Source organism: Leiobunum rupestre, chromosome 6 (genome assembly GCF_980474605.1).
Source record: "Leiobunum rupestre chromosome 6, qqLeiRupe1.1.hap1, whole genome shotgun sequence".
Taxonomy (NCBI): Eukaryota; Metazoa; Arthropoda; class Arachnida; order Opiliones; family Sclerosomatidae; genus Leiobunum; species Leiobunum rupestre.
The window spans coordinates 46,653,098-46,675,630 of record NC_143389.1 but is presented as its reverse complement, the minus strand read 5'-3'; the positions used below and the strand labels follow the sequence as shown (position 1 = coordinate 46,675,630).

Here is a 22,533-nt window from a genome sequence, read left to right as displayed (position 1 = left end):
TGGTTTTGATGAAATTATTTTATTTTTATTCTTTAGAATTAAACGTTCTAATTAGAATATTCCGCTTTATCCAATGCCCAAGAACTCTGATGAAAGCGCGATTCGGTAGAGTACCAAGAGACCAGCGTGCTTCCGCTTTTGAACTTATCCACCCTGGGAAAGGAGGCCCACTTGCATTTTTTAATGTCGGGAAGGCATAGATTATTCGTCAAAATACTGTTTGACACTCGATTTGGTTGAAAACGGTGGTAGAATCCAATGTTTAAACTTGGTTCACTGCCACATTTCTTCCGTGAAACACCAGATTCTATAGTGGTTTGTGAACCCACGTTGACCATTACGGAAAGTGAAGATGCTGCACCCGCGTAGGTTAATCGTACCTACGTTTCGAAGAAGGAGGTAGTTAAATAATAAAATGACTAGATCTTATTAATCCCCTTTGAATATACTTACTGGACTATAGGTTTTCACGAAATCGTGTCTGGTAGTTGGGTAGCTTATCGTGGCATTGATAAAATCTTGTTTTCCGGCGTACAAGCCTACTTCTTGAACTTCTTCGTCATATAGCTCTAGCCCTACCTCTCGTATACAGCTATGGTTGTCCCTATTAATTGGATCTAGACTCGTGGGAGGTCGGAACGTTACGTCGAAAGTCCCTCTTCGGCGCGAGGAATCGCCGTTCAACCGTCTCGCGCATTGAACGCAAAATCGAAAGTTCCAATTCTTCGAAGAAATCGCGTCTCGATGGTGAAGTTTCAAATGTACTAAACATACTAAGAATACCAACAAAACTAGGCTGATTAATAGTAATAAGGTAACTAGCACGCGGAAGAAAGGGTCAATATGTCGACAAACGTCTCCGGAATTTCCTGATGCCAGCGGAACTGAAATGTTGAACATGGCATTGAACGAAATAAAACGATTGTTAACCTTTGCACTATTTATAATGAGACCTACGCCTGCATTAAATAGTAGATTATTTATTTATATCAGATTAATTTAAAAAATATATATTTTTTTTGATAAAATATTTTATTTTGTATTTTATACAAATATGAACTTATTACGCCTTAACTAAATGACTTTGGTCGCTACTGGATTCTTCTTGTTGCGTAGCGTCCGTTGCACTCTCGTTCGTGGTGCTTGGGCCGTGTCGTGTATTCAAAAACCATCTAAATAAAATAGGTTGTTGTTGATAACTAAGCGGACGTATGTATTCCTATTTTCTAAAAAAAAAACCCTGTTATATTTACGCGAAAGACGCGATGGGTACAATTTGGAACGTTGCTCCTACTAGAAATATGGTTCCGGCAAAGGAATCCAGTGTGGCGTTGTAAATTTCGGTGTACATGGCGGTTACGGGTGACGGCAGTATCTCTTCCAGCGTATACATTAGAGCGAACACCTTACCTGGAAAATAGAGAAAATCCAATTCCCGGGCTCAATTCGACAACCAAATATTACCTTGTTCGTTTTGCTGAAGGAGACTGGACATCTTCGATTTTAGCACGGTGTAACAAACACTCGGAAGAACTGACGCGTCAAGAACGGATGCTGTCACGTTTTAAAAAGCATGAAATAGTCAGACTGGGTTCGTAGATTTATTGCTTACCGGGAAATAAAAATTTGGGGCCAAGCCATTAGAGCTTGTATTTTAATGCTTTTACTAGATGGCGCCAATTTAAGTCTTTGGTAGAGAAGGGAACTGATTTTTTAAAAAAAAATAGTTTCTAACTCTATTTTAAGCGTGGTTTTATGTAAAAACTATAACTTTACAAAGCGCAAACCAAGAAAATTTTTTCGCGGTTTTGGGATTTCTTAAAAATGTGTACGTTTCACAATATGCTGGTGCCATCTGGTAAGACTTCGGCTATTTAAAAACCGGCCTCTAATGACGTTACCCCCGTTAAAGTATCTTCTCCTTTGTAAAATGTGTATCGGTTTTATATATTTAGTGGTTCAACTTTACTCGCGTAGTATATCCAAGGTTTCGTCGCAAATGCCTTCGCGCAACTTTGGATCGTCAAGGTTACCGTCGAGACGAGTCCCAAAGTGGAATCCTCAATTTTTATTACTTTCATCAGTAATGGTATTATTATCGCTATCAGTCCCAAATTTGCGAACGTGAAACAATTTGAAATCAGGTTGAACTTGGGTAATTCCCATCCGTACGTCTTGTTGCAGAAGAGATACAGTTTGTGATAGAAACCTTAAAACGTTCCAAATTTATTCTTTACGAACGCTCAGAAATTCTAAACAAATAGGAACTAACCTTCTTTCGCTAAATGCAAGAAGAGTTTCGTCGCTATTATTACCCAAATTTGCCTTCTTCCATCGTTCTCGCGTTCTTTAAAACCAACTCGTATGTTATCCTTGACGCTGTCCAACGAAAAGAAATCCGCGAACATAATTTTCCAGGACCCCTTGGCCAAGTCCACCCTGTCATCGGTGATAAAAATTACCAAGAAAATGAAAGCCGCGACATTGAGTAGTACCGAAGCGACGAACAGTGGTAAGTAACCGAAATAGTTGTACAATTGACCGGCGGTCAGAGACGCCGTCGGTTTGGCTAGTAGTATAGACAATTCTAAAACGGCGAACCGAAAGGATCTGCGAGATTGCTTCGTTTTGTCCGAAAGCAATGCGTGGACGCTTCCCATCATAGTCATGCTTTGACCCGTGAATGCGGTGGGAAGCGATGACAGCAAAAAGTATTGCACCGGAAGTTGCGAAAAGTAAGTAAACAACAAAATGCTGACGATATTTGACAGGCTGCCAATCATCGAAAAAACCAAGGCTTTTTTGCGTCCGTACTTGTCGCTGAAAGGACCCATAAAAAGAGACATCAAGACGCCTGGTACCAATACGATTAATTTACTGTAAAGACTCATGTCGTTGGCCATTTCTTGAACTTGGTGCAATATCTTTGGATTGGCAGTCCGATTGGTGCATTCCTCCTCGGTGTAATTGTAGTTGACTAAACACGCTCTGTCCATGTACAGATTGAGTAAAGGCGTGTTTCCCAATTCCGTGGAAATTATACAAAGCACCAAGAAACACTCTACTTTCAAAGTTTTCCACCATTTCTCTTCTGGCCTTTCCCGATGTGCACGCGTATCGAGTAGTTCTTCCCTTTCCATTTTTTACAAAGAACCGAATAAATCGCGATTTATTTCACCTATTTGTCAGCTACAGACGCTAACGTTCTCGTTAAAGCTTGGAGTAGAGAAGTCAACTTCTCTACTCCTTCTCTTCTCCAAGGTTAGAGCATAGTGCCGTTTTGATTTGGGGCGGCGGCGTCGTTTCGTGAAAATCACCCGGCGGCGTTGACAAAAGTTTATCCTCCCTTTGAAAATTTAGAAAACAAATCGTCGGCGGCGGTGGCGGCGGTTCGGCGCCAGAGAAAATATCGGTGACGGCGGCGTTGGATCGGCGGCGCTAGGCTGTAGTACTCGTACGTAGCGTATTTTCAGTACTTACCTTGAAAGTCTGGGTAAAAACACAGCGTTGCGTAATACGTTGACGATCCACAAACGGTGGCGTACGGTAATAAGTGAAAAACGTATCTTTACTTTTAATTAGGAAGAGTAGTCGATTGCTTACAACCGCATTTCTGGACTCTTATCCATCTTACAAACACATAATTTTCAAAACCTCGTTTAATTTTTTTATTTATAGCGCTCCATACATATACGCATAAGTGCCAGATAAGGTTGTTAGTCGTCTAGCTATAAGTGGTAAAATTTTTACTGAGAACTAGCTATTTATCGAATAACGCTCTTTGCAGGGAGTCGTGCCGTTACGTAGAACCGGCACATTATAATTTGTGTTTAAGTTGCGTATTTTTTTCGCTAGAGGCGCTCATCTTTTTTAGTATGTCGTAAATTTTGCGTCACTCCATAAATCAGTAATTATTTCGACTAACTGACACCTAGGAGCAACAAACACAGCACCCCTACAAGGAGAACGCAACTCGGCAAAAGTGGTGGATTTTCTTGTGTACATTATTCATTGGTTAAACGCTTTAGCGCCTGCTGCCGTCGGAAGGGGATTATGTAAAGGTTCGTCCAATGAAATTTGAACACAACACTGCGTTACTGTGTATAAAGGCTAGCTGCGTTTGTTGCTCCTAGCTGACACACTTATGAACATAATTACAGACTTCTGATATAAGCCTACGAGTATTTTACCGTGATTACGTTTAGCAGGTGCATTGCCGCCAATGATTGACAAGTGTCCAAAGCACGCGTTACGGTACTCTTCCTTCCCGTACTGGTAGAGTAAGAATGTGCAACTCATTTCATGAATGTTAATTTTTCCGAAAATTAGCTTTATTTCAAAGTAATAATACTCGATATTCAAAAGTCACTATTTCATTGGTTACAAACGCTCTTTCATTATTTGTATTTTAAAATTTTCTATAGCTTATAATCACTTGCTTGATTATCAAATGATTGGCAACGTGTTTCGCGATATTCGCTAGTTCAGTGGTGAAACTGGGATTTTGCAGACTTCTTTCTAAGATGCAATCACAGGCTCTAGTGTTATTCCGATATTGTACGCTATTGAGAAATGAAATTTTCATTGCGTTCGTCCTACCGTAAACGAGTCGTGAGAAACACTTTTATAACAGTTAATAGTTTCTAGGCTTAAAGCAAGATTCAAACTTTCGCTACTCTTATATCACGTATTCTACAAGTTAATATTTTTTCATACGCGTTAGTTGAGCATTTCCACAGTTTACCTAATTTTAAGCATTTTTTCGTCTAGAGATTTGCTCAGGTTTTTAATCTTTTATATTTAACAAAAAAATTAAACTTTTTTATTTTTAAAACTTTTAATTTTTAAACAAGTTAAAATAACTTCCATTTCGTATATACAAGAAGACTAGAAGGTCTAAAATTGTCAACAAGTCAGATAACGTCTCTACGTCTTCGCCTGGATCGTAGCTGTCTCCTCGGGTTCAAGGTAGGGTTGACCGTTCAGTCTTCCGTAGTTCGACGTTTTCGGTAATCGAATAAGCCAGCTAAAACAAATAAAATGGTAATTGTTCCTTCGATCATCTTTTGGGGGTAGATGATTAAAGTCAAAGAAATGAAGCTTACATGAAAACCCCTATCGGAAACAATAACAGAAGTGAACCCACTAGGAAAACCAACCCGGGAAATGTTTCCAAGGTATTATTGTAGATTTGAGTAAACAACACATTTCCGGCTGTGGGAGCCAATGATTCAAAGATGGCCAACACGGCGAAAATTTTCCCTGTTTTCAGACGGGGGATAATGGTTCTTGAAAATCATAGATTTTATATTTTTTTCTTCTTTTATCGCTTACCCAATTCGTTATTCTGAACAGTCTTAGAAAGCTTCGACCTGAATGACAGTGGAGACATACCGGTCAGTAGTCCAAAAACATAGGCTAATCAAAATTATTAAAGTGACAATTTATAAAATGAGAAAAGCAGAGGTTCTCACAGAGATAAAATATCCATGGCTCGTAGCTAAAGGCTTTGGTTACATTTTGGCCGGCCATGGAAACGCATCCGATCAAGCCCAAAGTTGCGTCATCCAGTTTCATGAGCTTGGTCGTCAGCGGAACGGCGAATATCATCACGGCCATGCTCGCTATACTAAAAGTGGTTGAAACGGTCGTGTAGTGAGGAAGGTCCCAGCCGTACATCTTATTAGCGTAAAAATACGACATACTGGACAAAGCTGTAAATTATTTTTCAATTGTCATTATCATCAATTATGAGGAAAACCACACTTATAATTCTGAGTTGAGCGATAACCGTTATACATATATAGCTATCGCAGGACTCTCACTAGGTCCTTAGAATATCTGAAAATCCCTATTTTTGGTCATGACCCCTAAATAACTTAAAACCTAGATTGGTTCCCTAAAGTACCCTATTTTCAATTAATATATAGCTTTGACTTGTACTGTGTGTACAGTTGCAAGTTAGTTTTGGGATAATAAAAAACTAAACCAATTTCTGGGATACCATAATTTTAAAGAAGGTAAATTTAGGATAATATTTAATATTTTTTAACATATTTGGTTCCTCTTTTAAATAAAAATTTATTTATCTTTACCATATTTTATCGTGAGAAGTCCCTTTTCCCCTTAATTATTTCCCTTATATGGCATTAATTGATTTACCATACTTACATATATAGTTTAACAGAAGGCAGCAGCCTACGGGCATTAGTAACAATATTTGGGTTCTTCCGTAATTCTCCCGCTTTTTCCAACACGTCCTAAAGTTGTCTTTGACGGCATCCAATGTGAAGAAATCGGCCAACTTATTTGCAAAGTGGATTCCAGTGGCTCCTCGATGTTTTTCGGTTAAAACGAAGGTCAAGAAGAGCAAGGTCAAGAGATGGAATATCAGAGCCGCGCCGTAAACCGGAAGGTAACCGTAATATTTGAATATCTGTCCGGCTGCCAGTCCGGCAACTGGAATAGCCATAAAGATACAAGCTTCCAGGATGGCGTACTTAATAGTACGTTTTGAGAGGCGACTTTTATCCGAGGTCATACTGTAAACCATCCCCATGACGACAATTAGTCCTCCAGACATTGATACAGGCAAGAAAGTAATGAGACAGTACTCGACGCGCAACTGGTCGAAATACACAAACAGGAGATAAATAACGTCGTGAACGATAGTTCCAATTAACGCGGAGTACAAGAGAGGTTTTCGACCGTATTTATCGCTCCAAGTCCCGGCGAACATGGCGTAAAACGCTCCCGGTACCATCGCGATTAAGGTAACGTACAGGGTCATGTTGTTGGAATGTGCCTGAACCCGATTCAAAACGTCTTGATGAGCCGTCAGGTTGCCGCATATCTCCTCAGACATATTCATATTGACGAGGCAAACTCGGTCCATAAAGAAATTCCCGTTTGTGGTTAGCTCTAATGTGCTTCCGAACATGTAAAGAAACATAAAGATCTCCACGTTCATATTCTTCCACCATTTCACCACAGGTTCCGGCTCTTCCGCTTTCGCGACGACCTCCGGAGTTTCTTCCACTGGTTTCGGGATAACTATCTTCAATTTGGGTACTTCAGTCGGTCCCCCGCCGTTACCAGAAACCGGCGTAATTTCATCGTGGGTAACGTTAATTTGGGGGATGTTTTCTTCACTAGTGGCCATCTTTGAACTGTTGGCACCTACTGGTAATTATCGACGACCTTTTATAACCGTTTACTCCATTATAACAATCGCGTTTGAGAACTCCTCTTCCCGATATATCTCTAAACGCGCAACTATAAATCTAATCTATCAAATACGTATAGATAACAACAACTAGAAAGGCGGCATTATTTTTAAGACCGATTACTATAATAATTGCACGCAAAAGACGAATCGCATTATATTTGTTCATTACATTGTTAGATTTCCGTCATGTGATTTGACGAAATTTTTTATTTTGAGAACCCGCGTATTGAGACGGCGGCCCCCTGTATTTGTTAAAGGAAATACGATGTCCAATTAGCGGTAATACAGCCACCACGAAAGATCATTATAATGAGGTATATATAGGCCTACCTTGAAAGTTTCGTGCCCAAAAATTATTTTGAAAGCCTCGTGAAACAAAGTACAGTTACGATTTCACAATGTGACTTCTAAAATCATCTTCCTAGCTATAAAATAAACCCTGAAATTCGGTCATGAAACTCGTTTATTTCGTACCTCGCCGTCTGTTGGATTCGTTTCAAAATCGCAGTCTATTTCACGCGTCGATTCACTAAGGTAGAGAGTTAATACGAATGGCAAGTTTTAAGCGTTAAACGTGAAAAAGACCCGCTTGCTTTCCATTGTTACCTTTCAGCAGTGTTTTAAGGCTTTTATAGGTTTATAAGTGATGAAAAGCTTTCATCGAGACAGTTAGAAATTGAAAGCGGTACGCCTCTCTTTCTATGACCTCATTCATCTGTAGTCGTAGTATAATGTAATATGATGCAGTCTGATAAGCTAGGAAGAGGTAAAAGCCGCTTTTTCGTTTCCCCAGCTTTCATTGGGGTATTAAAGTCAACCGGTACTCCATTATAGACCACTCCATAACCAATAAAATATGAAATGGCGGTTTTATTTTTGATGTAAAGGTCTGTCTAGAATTTCTTACAGATCAATTTTTAAAATGAGTTTAAAGTTGAACAAAAATTACTTTGTTTAAACTGCTGGGTTTCATACGTCATTCGAAAACTTAAAAATAGGCGCCAATTTCGAAGTGGAAAAACGTAAGTTTACTCAGCCGTTGCCTTAATTGCGATAGCAGAAGGTTTCACGATTTCAGGAAAATCACCTACATCGAACAAACTTTTGATCACGCGAAAAGATGACTTCGTAAATAATCTGTCTTCCTATTTGAATCTTATCTAACACGTTGTAAAAATATCAGTTTGCTTTTAAGCTAGAATGAGGGGCGTATATTTACTCAAAATCGTTTAAATATCGCGAACAGGTCAACGGTGATATAATCAAGGTTTTCTCCTTTTCTTTTCGTAGAACTCCCATTTTTAAAATGAAATATTGACGGGGTTAGATCATACAATTCAACTCAACACTATCCGCCATGACCAAAGGTGACCGAGAAGTAATTGTCAAGGAGGAAGAAGATGGAAAGCCCCAAGAACCAACTCCGGAACGTCCTTCTGAGGCTCCGGTCAAGATTACCACATCTGTGGTTATCAACTACTTAAAAGTTTGAAAAATTATGTTTTACATTGAACTATAGATATGTGGCAGTCTTTTTTATATATAAAAATGGTTCCTTATGGTCTTGTCATTGGTACATCCCTTATCACACCTTCGTTAAAGGGAATATAACCTGCAAAGCAATCTTTATGGAAGACTCCTTCAATTTTTCAAATTACCCTGTACAGTCGCGTCAAACGTTTCTAAAGCCAAAGGCAAGAGTGGCGAGATCTGCAAACTTTGGTGTTGCACACCAAATACCTGAGGTTATATTCCCTTTAATTATCAATTCTGAAGGCAGTTTGTTGACGCGCTTCTGCCACGTTCCTATTTGGTCTTTCGAAATATCAAATTGCTTTTACACCAACCAGCACTTATCTTTTAAAGACGGCCGTCATCGAGCCCTACCTGATGTTTTTTATGTTCGCCTACATGGGTCGGAGCATCATCACGGCGTCCTTCTTCAAAGACAAGTCTTGCGAGATAGGACTAGGGTACAGTCGGGACATTTGCCAAAACCTTACTCACTACAAGGACATTGAAATCCAGGTGCAAAGGATGACGAACAATTACCACACGGCCTCGACGCTAATTGGCCTATTACCCGCCATCGTCACAAACATTTTCTTGAGTTCCTGGTCGGATTCTTACGGTCGAAAAATCCCCATGATCATTGGTTCCATTGGTTTCATTATTGAAATGATTGGCTTGATTTGGAACGCCGCTCAATTTGATTTGCCCATGTGGTGCTTAGTTTTGCCATCCATACCAAGTGGATTATCCGGAAGTATCATGGTCGTTATGACTGCCAGCGTTAGTTACATCAGCGACGTAAGTGACTCCACCACTCGCATTCTTCGATTCGCCATGTTCGAAGTGGCCTTTATCTTAGCCGGACCCATTGGTACGGCAGTCTGTGGGGTCTTGTACGGAGATGGTGAATATGTCAGGGTCTTCTCCGTTTGTCTCGCCGTGACAGTCTTCGGTCTCATCTTCCTGATTGTCCGTTTGAAGGAGAAGCGCAAGAAGAGATTGAGGGACTTCAAGGAAGCCGCGCGTTCTCTCTTCTCTTTCGAAAACGTCAAAGTTAACTTAAGAACGTGTACCAAGAAAAGAACAGGCTCCATCCGCAAGGAAATCTGGTTAGTAAGGGAAGATTCTATCAAATCGGAGTTACGATTAATTTTCCCGTTATTTTATTACTAGGCTTATCGTGATAGCTCTTTGCTTTTCTATTCTCAACTTGATGGGGACGGTGACTGTGGAGTTTCTCTTCGTGAACAAAATGTACGCTTGGAGCAACTTTAAGCTGTCCATGGTCAGTATGGCGACGAGTATCCTAAAGGGCGCAACCGCTATCCTATCCGTGCCATTGTTGAGTCAGAAGTTGAAGATTTCTGACGTAATGCTGGCGCTTATTGGTATTTTGTCCACGTTAGCCATGAATCTACTGAAGGCAGTTGCCTACCAACCTTGGCTATTTTATTACGCAAGCGTCACTGGTTTGTTTAGTGGACTCACAGGTACTTCACAAACAGAATGAAAGAAATATAAATATAAATTAACGATCTTAAATATATAGGCATTGGAGTTAGGTCTCGATTATCTAAATTAGTTCCGAAGGATGAAGCTGGTAAACATGATTTCTTTGACTAATAAAATAATATTATTTTATCCTATTTAACTTTTTATTATAGGTAGTGTGTTTTCGGTACTAACACTTTGCGAATCGCTAACTCCAGTCATTGGATTAACTCTTTTTGCACAATTATATAATTTGTCCGTGGGTTTCTTCCCTGGTTTAACATTTTGTGTTTCGGCTGTTCTTCTGTTTGCACCTATAGGCGTTTTTATGTACGTTATCAACTCTTTTTTTTTCTTAATGAATAACCACATTTTACACTAAAATCTAATAGATGGATTTTACGATACGGTGACGCTGCCCCATATGAATATGTCAAAGAAACGTTTGCTTTTGATATGTCTGAAGATCCTGACGTTCCAAGCACATCAAATATATAAAACAAAAAATATTATTTATTTTTAAATATTTTTATAACCTTTATAAATAAATTTTATAGTTATTTAGGCCTAATCGCTATCGTTTTGTTTTTCCGTTAAAACACCTATATTAATTTCACTTTTACATTATTCGTTTGAAATTTCGCGGTATTTCTAAATTCGTCACACCGCAGTCTGTGTTGTTTCCATAGAAACACACAGCGGACCCGATAACTTCAAAATTTTCGCGTCTGCAGTTTGTTTCATTGTTCTGAATTCTTTACCAAATATACTGCATAAATCTTGGTAAAATAGATATCATTAAGGTTTAAATTAAACATATTTATATTGCATTTTATATTACTTAAAAAGTGTTATTTATTATTCAAGAGTGAAGATAGAAAAGGTGTAGGTGACATTAAGCCTAACGTTATGACTGAAGATAACAAATCAAGGTATAGAAAAATCGCGATTTTGGTTTAAAACGTCAAATTTGTTGGAATCATCATTCTTTTATTAATTTAAAAAAAAAATTATTTTGAGCTTGCAGTGATTGTTAAAATACCAATTTGTTTTTCAGTTCCGATTTTGTACAGGAAAATTGGGACAAATTAAATGCAGATGTAAAAGAAGATTTGAAATCAAAGTGGTTCAAAATCATAGTAGATTGCTACAATGAACCCCACAGAAAGCATTACAACATGAGCATGTTGTGTTCCATGTTATATAACTATGAAAAATACGCGGAACATTTATCGTGTAAAGAAGCTGTGCTTTATGCAATATTTTTCTACAAGTATGAAATTGAAATATTTGTTAAGCTTAATAAATTCATTTTAATCTTAAATGTTTTCAGTATTAGCTATGACCCAAAATCTAGTGAAAATGAAATTCAAAGTATAAAGATGTTTGAAGAGTATGCAAAGGAAACAGATGCACCAAAAGATAAAGAAACTTACAAAAAAGTGAAAGAACTTATAACCCTCACAGTTACCCACAGCACGGAGGAGCATAAGACTGTGGGTGCAATAGGAATGGAAGACAAGCACTACTTTTTAGACTTTGATACGAGCATTTTAGGGAGCTCTCCTTCTGGTACAAATTAAAGTTCTCCATTATTAAAATTATTTAATACATTTCAATTTTTTAATTTAATTCTAGAGTATAATTTGTACGCTGATCGCATTAGAGAAGAATACAGCTTTTTACCGGACTCTGGCTATCAATTGCTAAGGACAAGGGTAAATCATTTTTTGGGTTATCTATGCTTGGTTCTTCCTTTCATTAATATTCTTATAACATTTGTCTTCTAGATACTAAAACTCTTTCTTCTTATACCAAATATATTTTCTACTCAAATCTTCCGAGATCTTTATGAAAAACAAGCTAGGCTTAATATTGAATCTGAGATTAACAATCTTCAAAGTCTTAACTCTTAAAAATATTCCTGCTTTCATTGTTGATGCAATCGCCAAATTTTTTATGTACCAGTAGTAATAACATTGTGATTACTGACTATTTTGTGTGTGAATATTGAGATATTTGTTGCTATTTTTATAGTCCTCTGCGAGTATTGCTAAACTACTTAACTTGTTAAGAAAGTGATATTCTAATCATTGTTGTAACTTTATTTAACAAAATGCATTTTCCAATTGTGGCAACCAAATGACAAAAGCTTTATTATTTATTATATATTTCAAGTATTTGCAAAAGATCAAATTAAATATTTGCAAAACCATTTATTACTATCAGAGGTATATAAATAAAAATGCTTAGATTTGAATAAATACAAACTAGTGTTAACAAAGTAAATATTACGCATTTAAAAACCTTTTTGGCACTAAAAAAATCTAACAAAGCTCTTAATTTGGGTTATAAAAAATATAAATTAAATCTCTTTGGGTTAATAGCATCTTTGAGAAATTATAAATGTTAGGGTTTCAATAGTTAAGTGTATAAAAAATAGGTTATCATTATTAGAGATATTAATCCGTTTGCAGAAACACGTATTGATACAAAGTACTAAGAGTAGACTGCGTAATATTATAAATCTTCACGTCGTACATGTTCTCCCTACATGTAACTTTGCATGGCTTAAATCTATTCAAAATATGTGGCATAAAGGGTACAAACTGCGTAAAATTGAGTATTTTCGTACGTAACTGTAGCAAAATTATCATTTTCTGCATCCCATAAAAATCTAGATAGCATGTGTATGCCTTAAAAGAACATAACAACCATAAATTAATTAACAAATGTATTACTAAATAATTATTTCAGTGTTTTATGACAATGAGCCAATTTTACCTTGATCCCGTTTTTGGCCAATTGTTATGAGACAAACAAACTTGTACCTGGAAAGTGGTGAGTTTTATTCAATTTTTTTAATGGGTTGTCATATTCTTGACATACCGTAGAAAACCCATTGTTTTGACTTCTCGGAGCACAGTTTCCGAGAGTTCTTTAGTTAAGGTGCTACACAATTGGGGATCGTACATTTTATCTTTTAAGTTTTCTTCCAAAATCCTCCTCATTAATGTTTCTACTCTATCTGGTATAAATTTCTACGAAAATAGTATTATTTTTTTGTATAAAATAGTAGCAGTAACCATTAAGAGCTATGAAAATAGCAAAATAAATTACCTGTTCCATAATTAATACTAAAGCTGGCGGTCGTGCAAGTCCATAAATTAAAGGGTGAAATGGAATTTAACCTTGAAATTATCTATATATTTTAGAGGTAAAGGGTTAAAACGCATCCAAATAAACAGTATATTAGAGAAAATGTTAGTTACTTGTCTAAATTTGCGACTAGAATGATACCTATCTTATGCATTCGATTTACATATGGTAAATTCATTAGTAAATTATTCCATTAGTAAAAAATTAGCCGAAAATATTGCATTATAGTTTACCAAAGGCCTACTTGTCAAACCATGTCATCAGCAGAAACTAAACAGCTGATTTTAGTTCGGTGTACTCCGATAGAAGGCTCCAGTGTTTCAATGTTTTCCATTCGATTGCTCAAGATCGCTCGGATTTTTTCCGTTCGTTAGGCAGTTTCAGCCGAGAAGCGGGTTAGTGCATAGACCAAGTAAGGGTATTCTACTTTGTCTATGGTTACAGACCGGGTTGGACATAAGGCACTAGTCACGGTCTTGGGCCCCGTGCTAAGTACAATTTTTTTGGGTAAATTAATAAGACAAAAACAGAACGAATTGTGCAGGGAAAATAATTAAGATCTGAAATTTTATGGTACAATTTTGTGAGAATAATGGTGGTTCTATGCATACATATTTTAAATTGTAATGTAATTTTTAACCGAGATCCAGGTCATTTGGCGTCTATAAATTCAAATTATAGAGGGTAATATTTCCATTTACTAATTTCATTGCCGTTTTTGGATATTTACTGAATTTAGTAAATATTTGAAGTTTATTGGCCGAGGGAGCGAGGTGTTAGGCTTAAATAATATTCATAATTGATTTTCAAGGGCCACACCGATGTTTACAAAAATCTGGGTAAAAATTCAGTAACTCCTCTCGAGTATTTTCGCACTTTTTCAGTACTATTTCCCAAGGGAAATTCGGCGAGCAGATCACTTCCTTGATTATTAGGACACCCTCACATGAATAAATGATTAAATATAGTTAAAATAAAATCTTTAGCTTTGGCTGTACAAAAAATAAAAATTATTAATACATTATTAAATTTGAAATCATGATTATTAGGAAACCCTGCAACAGAGTGGCCTGCATCTCGGAAACCTCTAAAATTCAAACGACAGCGTTACACTTTAATAGCCACAGTTAATTTAGTTTGCTTAAAATTCATTGAAATTTTTAGCATAGGAAAAAACTAAGATGACCATCAGCAGCGTAGAAAAGTGTTATTTAATCGAAGGAAATAATCAAGGGCTTAATTATGTCTAATCCAGATCTTAATTTGCTGTGTTACCTGAACATTGTGAGTCGTAAATTACATGATATGTAATTTATCGCTTTAAAGGGAATAGAACCTCATTTATTTGGTGTGGATCACCAACATTTCCAACATTGGCCGCTTCCTCGTATGGGTTTAGATATTTTGGCGCTAATTCGTGAATTCTTGCTCAAATTGTGACGGGGTCTTCCATAAATAACGCATTGAGGTTATATTCCCTTTCAAATATTTGAAAATGTTTGGATATTAAATTTTGTCTCAAAAAATTTAGCTTCATATCCTATTACTATAGAACCCTAAGTGGTCCAGTTGATTTTCAGTGACGTCTTAATTTGTAATTTGTAAGGCGGCCAAAAAAATGAAACTAGCATTTTAAAACTTTTAAATTCCCTTAAAATAATTGACATTTTCCTAATTTACAAAGAAATTGAAATGTAGACGGTGACTCGCCATATTAAGCTTTAAAGGGAATATAACCTCCAAGACGTTCTTTATGGAAGACCCCCTAATTTATCGGATTACCTCTCCAGTAAATCACTTAGCAACGCTGAAAAGTTTAAAGCCAAGGGAGGGAACGGCCAACAGCGGAACCCTTGGAGGGCGACAGAAATACAAGAGGTTATATTTCCTATAAGAATAACAAAAATGAGAGGGCCTACTTATTTCCAAATAATCTCCACAGAATCGAAATCTGGGGGCTCACTAGTCAGATTTCGATTCATGTACCTAAATATTCATAAATAATGGCGAATATGGCGTATCATAAATTCATCATTCATCAATTCTATTTTATTTAAAAAAATCACATCATGTAACTTAAGTGATAATAAACTCCTATTTTAATTCTGACGGTTAAAGCAAAATGTTGGCTGTCCTTTTTTTTATACCGCCACTAGTCGGTGACTAGTAAAAAAATTAAGATAGGACGCTCACTAGTCAGGCTGACTACTTAAAAAATATCCTTATGTCCAACCCTGGTTACAGAGTGTACTAATAATAAAGATAAAAACCAGTTATCATGATTTAATTGTAACTCCCCTTTAATTGTTACTATACAATCATGAACTTTTGACTACCTTTATTAGTGCAATTAATAAATTTTGTATACAGCACCATTATCGGCTTCTTATCGTTGGAAATTTTAGCTACCCGCGAACTTTGTGGGATTCTCTTTGCCCTGCCCCTTCAGCATTCCGTTACACCAAGGCTCTCCTTGATTGTATCTTGGATAATTCTGTTTCTCAGTTAATTGATTTTCCCGCTTTAATTGATTTGGTTCTTTCTTTGGACTACAATATTATCTCTGAGTAATATTGTACTATTAAATTTGATGTTCAATTGCAAGATGCTCGTCCTGTATTTATTCCCAAACCAATCTTCTTTAAAGGATTATTCCTCACAAGGCTGCCAATTTTCTGGGTTTTCAAAATAAACCTCCTCTTGTGAGATTCAAATCTAGAAGTTAAAATTCGCCATCTACCTTTAAACTCGAACTGAACATCTATTTTCACTTCGCCTGAGTAAGTGAACAGAGTTTATTGAGATATACCCAACCACTGGAAAGGTGATCGTCTTCAAACTTTGATCACTTTTTGTTTAAATATCAAGTTGACGTGGGAAACGATCAGTTGGTTCCGAAATCATCAATGTCCAAGAGCTGGACCAGAAAAATTACGGCTCGACCTAAACTATCCCAGAAAACAACTGTTTTCAATTGAATATATCGTTAAGAACATTCGAGTCTCATTCGTGGGCTTAAACTATGTGTATGCTTGAACATTTTCTTACACGTGAAGTTTGCTATATCCACCTATTTTTCTAATATCTGTATCTGATTAAAAGAAGCCGATATTGGCCGATAGCGGTATCAGAAAAATATTTTCAGAAAATGCTTTTAAAACTAAGAAAATTATCGATTAAATAATGATAATATTTTATTTGATAGGACGCCGGACTTCAGAAGCTAGATCATACCTATTTTAGACACGGGGTTACTAGTGTAAACAAATAAAAACAACGATATTCAGTTTTGTGATATAAAATATGTATCAAGTAAAATGAAAGGAAACATTCGGATAGGCTCTTGTAAACGTTTTTAATGAAAAATTAGAATAAAATGGTATAACAGTACACTGAACCGTCTTTTACAATGATTTTATCATATACCCTACTGTTATATTATGATGCCAGTCCGGAACCGTTCGTTGAGTCCTCGTGCAAACTATTCGCCGAAAACAAAATTATCGAACCGTTCTAAGGCAAACTATTTGCTCGCGGAAACCGATTCTCGGACCTTTTGAACTGTTCAAGCAGTACTTGCTCGAGAGCAGGTACCATCAAAAACCGAAGGCTGAGCTCTCTTAAATTCGTCTGAAATAGTTGCTTAGACTAGTCTATACGTGCTTTTAAGATGGAATTTTAGACTATTCGTACAACAAGTTCTGGACTGTCCGGGACTTTTTGTCACGTCATAGCTTAGTCCGAATCAGCTCTTCGAACGTTTCCGGACTTACGAATAGTTTTCACCTACAGTGTTCGCAGTTTCCAGAGACGTAGAAAACGCAACTTTATTACAGCTACAATTGCGAGATCTGAGTTACGAGAACCGTGATTGCCGGGTCACTTAAGTTGGCCCCCCCAGTATCACAAAAATCGCGCAAAAGCCTATAAACGAATTGCACATGCAAGGTCGGTGCGCATAGAATCGCGTGTTAATTTGACGATCGGTTACCTGGGGGGCTGCCTATTAAGTAAGCCCCAAGTTGGGTTTTGACGAAACTTTGAAACTAAAGCGGTGCAAGCTTTTATTTTGACGGTGCAAGATGGTGCAAGGTCGGTGCATTTGGTTTAAATCACCAAAATCAGAATTGGTCAGATCTGGGGGGCCAGTACTTAAGTTGGCCCCCGAGTTTTGTTTTCCTCCTGCTATGCACCGCCTCTGGTGCAAGCTTTTATTTTGGTGGTGAAAGGTCGGTACAATTCGTTTATAGGTTTTTGCCCGATTTTGGTGATACTGGGGGGCCAAATTAAGTGACCCGTGATTGCAGTCGCCTTGGGTGTATACGTGTGTATTTGTGATGTGTTGGAGGTTGCTTGTGTTGTTTTTGGGTCGCTTGTATTGTGCGTGTGCTGCGGTGCAGTGTGCGTTGGTGTGTGTGCTTGGTTTATAATGGTGTGTTAGTTTATATTTTTGACGAGCCGATTGCCGAGGGTTACGAGAAACGTCTCATCATCCAAATGGCAGGGCTTCCACCAATTGTTTACGGTATACGTCTTATTTTGAAGGCCAATATCATCGGGTGGGACTTGAGGCCGGGTCAGCTGCATGGCAGGCGCCCGCTCAACCATTAAACCACCGAAGCTTATTATTCAGTACAAGAATTCAGGAATACGAACCGATTGAATGTAAACGAAAAATAAATTTACCTTGACTCCTTGAGTGTAAAAGAATACATTCATGCCGGACGTGAATAGGAGCGCATACGCGAAAACGAAATAAATTTTTTGTAAATAATTAATTGATCGAGAATTGAACCAGAGTCTTTATATTAACAGGCTAGTGTTTTACAATCGACCCACCGCCTCCTCGCTCTAGACTAAGAAATTTAGAGGCATAAGTACTTCTTTAATATAAGCGAAGAATAAACTTAAATCTTCGATGGAAATGAATACATTCTTGCCGGACGGTAATTGCAGAATTTTTCTAAAAAGATCACGAATCTAGTAGACGATGCGTGTACTTAAATAGAGCCCAGAGAATTTGCCGATTGATGAACTCGCCACACAGGCTTGAGCTCGAACAATCATGTTATCAAGCGCACGTTAATTCAATCATTTCTGGGGTTACTTCACGGCCAGTATTTATAATTCGTTGACGAAGTTCCTCTTGACTTTGAACCGGAGTTGCGTAAACCCTTTCTTTGATAAATCCCCAACGAAAAAAATCGAGAAGCGTAAGATGGGGATCTTGGTGGACAATGAACGGCACCGTTTCTGCCGATTCAACGTTGAGCAAACTCGTGTTTTTTCAAGGTAATTGGCGAATACCAATTACGTCGGTTTTTGTGAACCAAATAGCTCGACGTTTAAAAATTTGGACCCAATTAATTTTTTATTATAACAAATTTTAGTTTGAAAAGGATTTATAGTTAGTAGTATTACCAGAGATACTGACAATATAGAGATATGAAACTCCGCCTGAAAAGCGACCCCCGGAATTTTAAAAAAATCCTGAGCGGAGCGACGCCTAACGGCCGGGAGAAAGCGTATTTTTCGAAATCCCAAACAGCGGATTTCAGACGCAAAAATTTATATACACGTTTTGTCTTAGAAATTATCATCTTGAGGGTTTGTATCAATAAAGAAATATGCCTGGAAGTATTTGTTCTGTAAAATTTTGTAACAGTTCCAAAGAAAAGCAAAGGATCTCCTTGTTTAAGTTTCCAAAAGAGCAAGAACGGTGGGAAAAATTAATTAATAGCTTTTGTTAGGCCTATCTTTAATATGTGGTTTTTCAAGAAACTTAGCTTCTTCCGACATTATCAGCCATTTCTCAGAGCTATCTTTATTTGAAAGATGCGATACATTTACATCATAATAAAATATGCGCCCTACATTTTGAGGATTCTTGTTTTAGGAATAGTAAAAACCAAAAACAGATTGACATCAAACGCTATTCCAACAATATTTTCAAATGAATTTAAGCCAACAAGTAAAGATTGAGTTTTAAGTATTGTTTATTTATAAGTTAATTTAAATGAAACATATTTCCCAAGGGAATGATAATTTAGCTAGTTGCTCAAACGTAAAGGTTCCGGAGAACTTAGTAGAAAATGATATCAAGGACTATCATAAAACAACTGGTACGATGAAATTTATACATTGGTAACGGGGTCATAAGTTAAAACTCAATTTTCGAATAGAATCTAGTAAACGGTCTGTAGAAATGGTGGAAGAGCGTAGGAACCAGGCGGGGGGCAAGGGGGGCAATGCCCCTCCCTAGAATTTTACTGGGAGTGGCAACTAATGTTATTGCCCCCTCCAACATTTTTGTCAGTTGAAATCTTCGCAAGGCTCAAATTATCATTTTAAAAGCATATAAAGCTTATAGAACCTCAACTGTGTTTAAATTTCAGTCTTTTCCCGCCAATGTATATAGTAGAAAAATGTACAAATGCATTTGGAAAAGCTACACTCCATTAAAAATTCAAAACCCTTCTCCAGACCCCTTTTGGTTTCACTTTGCCCCCTCCAACTTCTAGAACGTTCCTACGCCCCTGAAGAGCGCAACAATAGACCTACAAAAAGGACCTGTGTTTCAGTTGCAGCAAGTTCCAGCGAAACTTTATTTACAGAACAGGATTGTTAACAGTTTCATTCAAAACAACTCTATTAAATTTTAACATGATTTTCTTTATCTGTGGAAATTCCTACAATTGAAATTCAGCAGGCTACTAAACCTAATATCGAGACTAATTCCTTCTTAACATTGACTTATATAAGACCCATATAATAATTCCAGATGATTATGATGAAAGTCTTCAATCAGCAAATAATTATTATCCCTGGGCATGTTCGGAGGAAGACTTTCAAATTTGTAAAAGTTCACTTGAAAGCCAAGGGCCTGAAAAACAAAACACACTATCTTACATTTCAGGATATGTCTTATCTCGTTGTAATAAAAACCACAATTGTGAATCATGCAAAACCAAACTTGTAGATGAAAAACAAACACTCAACCAGTCAAATATATTAGCATAATTTAAGTCTCGTGATACATCAACATTCAGTGGCTTGACAATACCAACTGAAAGATTCTAGAGCTACGTATCTGAGATCAAGGACAAGTTTGATAAACTTTTCCCAATGGTAATACAAATGAATAAAGTCAAAGAGAGGATTACCAGAATTATTTCAAGAACAATCGATCAATCTTGGTTTATTTCAAAAGATGAGATGCATCAGCATGTTCCATGTGTTGATTACTTGAAAGAAATAATCAATTTTTTTGTACAACTTTCCATTCGTAGTACATTGGTAAAACATAATTTAAACCACAAGTATGACAAAACCCCGAAACATCTAGATTGCAAATTACTTAAGGTTCAACATTAACAAATACTTACCAAAAATTTTAGCCGTTAACTATTTCGAAAACATATACTTGGATTAATCTTGGATCCCAGAAATACCCTTGGATTAATGATCATTAATTTAACCTCTGGCCATGATTCAAGTAACAAAGGTCTAAAATAACATAAAAAATAGTTAATTCATGAACTTTCTTAAAATAATTAAATATAATTAATTAAAAACTTACTTTTAATCTTATCTTAATAAATTATATTGAAAATCCTCTAAGCAATCGTATTTCTTTATTAAAGCTGCACATATGATTCATTGAATTTCATTCAAAACGTAAACCTACTACAAATAAGCACGGGAAGAAAAAGATTTCTCCCGGCTGATAGATGGCGCCGACGTTAACGAAAAAAAAGGGGGTCGCAGCGATGTATAGGGAGTTTCATATCTCTATATTGTCAGTATCTCTGGTATTACCGTTGCGTACGATTTAGTAGGTTTTACCAAGCTTAGAAAATACGTCGCTTCTGCCTTTCGCTAATATCGCTAATGAGTAAAACGATTACAAAACAGCTTCAGAAAATAAACAACATCTCGATTTTTCCCCACAAACAACCACGCGCCAGTTGCAGCTTACCTAGTACTCTAGTATCTACCCACTACCTTGTAGTAGCTGCCGTTTGACCTATCTTCCCAAAATAGAACATTTACCTCCATATATCCAGTGGAGAAAGAGGCTCACTCGCCTCACTGGTCTAAATGCTGTATAATTATCTTTCCAACTATTCTAGATATTATGGAATCAACCCTCCAAAAATGGTTTCTTCCACTCTACTTCATAGATATCTTGTGCCCATACAATTCATTCCTACTTACAAACGTCAAGATAACTTGAAAGTTTAAATTTTGTTTGCTTCGTCACTCGTGACCTTCGGTTTCGTCGCGCAGAAAAGAACGCTAGGTTTTTTTGTTTACTAACTTACAAGGAGACATCCCGAAGTGTAACCCCACCGATTTTGTTCAAACTCGGGGGATTGGTAGACCTTTATGTAACTTGAAAAATCCTATAGGGAATTTTTTCAATAGGCAACCGTTTTGCCATGGCAAAGAAAAATGTTTTTGACAAAAAAAATTGAAATTTTCCCATTGAAAATGTTTGAACAAAATTGGTGGGTTACACTTCGGGATGTCTCCTTGTCGCGGGATGTCTCCTTCTGGCGGTATAAATTTGATGCAAATACCAAATAATTTGATAAATTTGGATTAAACTCGACAAAATCAAATTAATTTTTTTTAATTAGAATAGTCGGTTTTTCAAAGCTCACTATTTGGTATTCTAGAATTTTAAAAACTAGAATTCGATTTGTCGGTGCGAATAGTTTGGCCTAAAAATGACCAAATAATTTGGTCAAATCGAATAATGACGAATACTTTGCACAGCCTTCTTACTCGTGGTTTAGGAAGTTGGTCACGTCTCTGTGATAATGAGGCGGCGCATCATCTTGTTGAAACCAAAGTCTTCGCCGCTGAGCTAAAGGAAGGTCGTCGATTTCTTCGGCAAGTTCGTTCTATATAAGAAAAGCAAGTTGTTCTGACCGTTGAGATTTTTTAGGCTATAACACTGGACCAATGAGGTAATTTTCCACAAGGCCAACCCTAACATTTAAGCGTTCTGTTGTATTTTATTTTAGTTTGTTTATTTTGTTTGCATTTAAACCTTTATATGAATATAAGAAAAAGAATTGTTAAACATAACTTTAGTAAAAAAAAACGTAATTTGTATAACATGTCCCTCTCCTCGT

At 36.9% G+C, this 22,533-nt stretch overlaps 7 protein-coding genes across 11 annotated transcripts; 2 read left to right on the top strand and 5 right to left on the bottom strand.

Moving 5' to 3' along the window:
* LOC149941187 (uncharacterized) lies at positions 1-945 on the bottom strand. The gene is made up of 2 exons (XM_090177996.1): positions 454-945; positions 1-380 (listed from the first exon to the last, which is right to left on the bottom strand). The coding sequence occupies exons 1-2, from the start codon at positions 898-900 to the stop codon at positions 48-50; spliced, it is 780 nt and encodes a 259-aa protein (XP_090034122.1). The 5' UTR covers positions 901-945; the 3' UTR covers positions 1-47.
* Positions 946-1,025: 80 nt separating this feature from the next.
* LOC149941186 (lysosomal proton-coupled steroid conjugate and bile acid symporter SLC46A3-like) lies at positions 1,026-1,598 on the bottom strand. The gene is made up of 3 exons (XM_090177598.1): positions 1,465-1,598; positions 1,254-1,410; positions 1,026-1,172 (listed from the first exon to the last, which is right to left on the bottom strand). Exons 1-3 carry the CDS (start codon positions 1,493-1,495, stop codon positions 1,064-1,066), a joined length of 297 nt encoding a protein of 98 aa, XP_090033724.1. The 5' UTR covers positions 1,496-1,598; the 3' UTR covers positions 1,026-1,063.
* Positions 1,511-10,786, top strand: LOC149941183 (putative peptidoglycan muropeptide transporter SLC46). Of its 2 annotated transcripts, none has more exons than XM_090177591.1 (7): positions 1,511-1,591; positions 8,519-8,714; positions 9,095-9,849; positions 9,914-10,230; positions 10,290-10,340; positions 10,405-10,561; positions 10,624-10,786. In XM_090177591.1, exons 2-7 carry the CDS (start codon positions 8,586-8,588, stop codon positions 10,727-10,729), a joined length of 1,515 nt encoding a protein of 504 aa, XP_090033717.1. In that variant the 5' UTR covers positions 1,511-1,591; positions 8,519-8,585; the 3' UTR covers positions 10,730-10,786. The 2 variants fall into 2 exon arrangements, with proteins under 2 accessions (XP_090033717.1, XP_090033718.1); XM_090177592.1 differs by lacking the exon at positions 1,511-1,591 and adding an exon at positions 7,491-7,507.
* LOC149941185 (proton-coupled folate transporter-like) lies at positions 2,368-3,140 on the bottom strand. The gene is made up of 2 exons (XM_090179428.1): positions 2,463-3,140; positions 2,368-2,379 (listed from the first exon to the last, which is right to left on the bottom strand). The coding sequence occupies exons 1-2, from the start codon at positions 3,138-3,140 to the stop codon at positions 2,368-2,370; spliced, it is 690 nt and encodes a 229-aa protein (XP_090035554.1).
* LOC149941184 (proton-coupled folate transporter-like) lies at positions 4,310-7,274 on the bottom strand. 2 transcript variants are annotated; one of them, XM_090177451.1, is made up of 5 exons: positions 6,172-7,266; positions 5,475-5,714; positions 5,335-5,418; positions 5,106-5,262; positions 4,310-5,026 (listed from the first exon to the last, which is right to left on the bottom strand). In XM_090177451.1, exons 1-5 carry the CDS (start codon positions 7,160-7,162, stop codon positions 4,927-4,929), a joined length of 1,572 nt encoding a protein of 523 aa, XP_090033577.1. In that variant the 5' UTR covers positions 7,163-7,266; the 3' UTR covers positions 4,310-4,926. The 2 variants fall into 2 exon arrangements, with proteins under 2 accessions (XP_090033577.1, XP_090033578.1); XM_090177452.1 differs by having other exon boundaries at positions 4,938-5,026; positions 5,335-5,372; positions 6,172-7,274.
* A 124-nt stretch (positions 10,787-10,910) lies between the features above and the next one.
* LOC149941182 (uncharacterized) lies at positions 10,911-12,520 on the top strand. Of its 3 annotated transcripts, none has more exons than XM_090177594.1 (6): positions 10,911-11,014; positions 11,081-11,163; positions 11,289-11,504; positions 11,565-11,803; positions 11,870-11,949; positions 12,022-12,520. In XM_090177594.1, the coding sequence occupies exons 2-6, from the start codon at positions 11,141-11,143 to the stop codon at positions 12,145-12,147; spliced, it is 684 nt and encodes a 227-aa protein (XP_090033720.1). In that variant the 5' UTR covers positions 10,911-11,014; positions 11,081-11,140; the 3' UTR covers positions 12,148-12,520. The 3 variants fall into 3 exon arrangements, with proteins under 3 accessions (XP_090033720.1, XP_090033721.1, XP_090033722.1); XM_090177595.1 differs by having other exon boundaries at positions 10,918-11,034; positions 11,099-11,163; XM_090177596.1 differs by having other exon boundaries at positions 10,996-11,014; positions 11,099-11,163.
* Positions 12,389-13,781, bottom strand: LOC149941181 (dynein light chain Tctex-type 5-like). The gene is made up of 5 exons (XM_090177597.1): positions 13,504-13,781; positions 13,352-13,433; positions 13,121-13,272; positions 13,016-13,062; positions 12,389-12,927 (listed from the first exon to the last, which is right to left on the bottom strand). Exons 2-5 carry the CDS (start codon positions 13,358-13,360, stop codon positions 12,809-12,811), a joined length of 327 nt encoding a protein of 108 aa, XP_090033723.1. The 5' UTR covers positions 13,361-13,433; positions 13,504-13,781; the 3' UTR covers positions 12,389-12,808.
* Between the last annotated feature and the right edge of the window lie 8,752 nt (positions 13,782-22,533).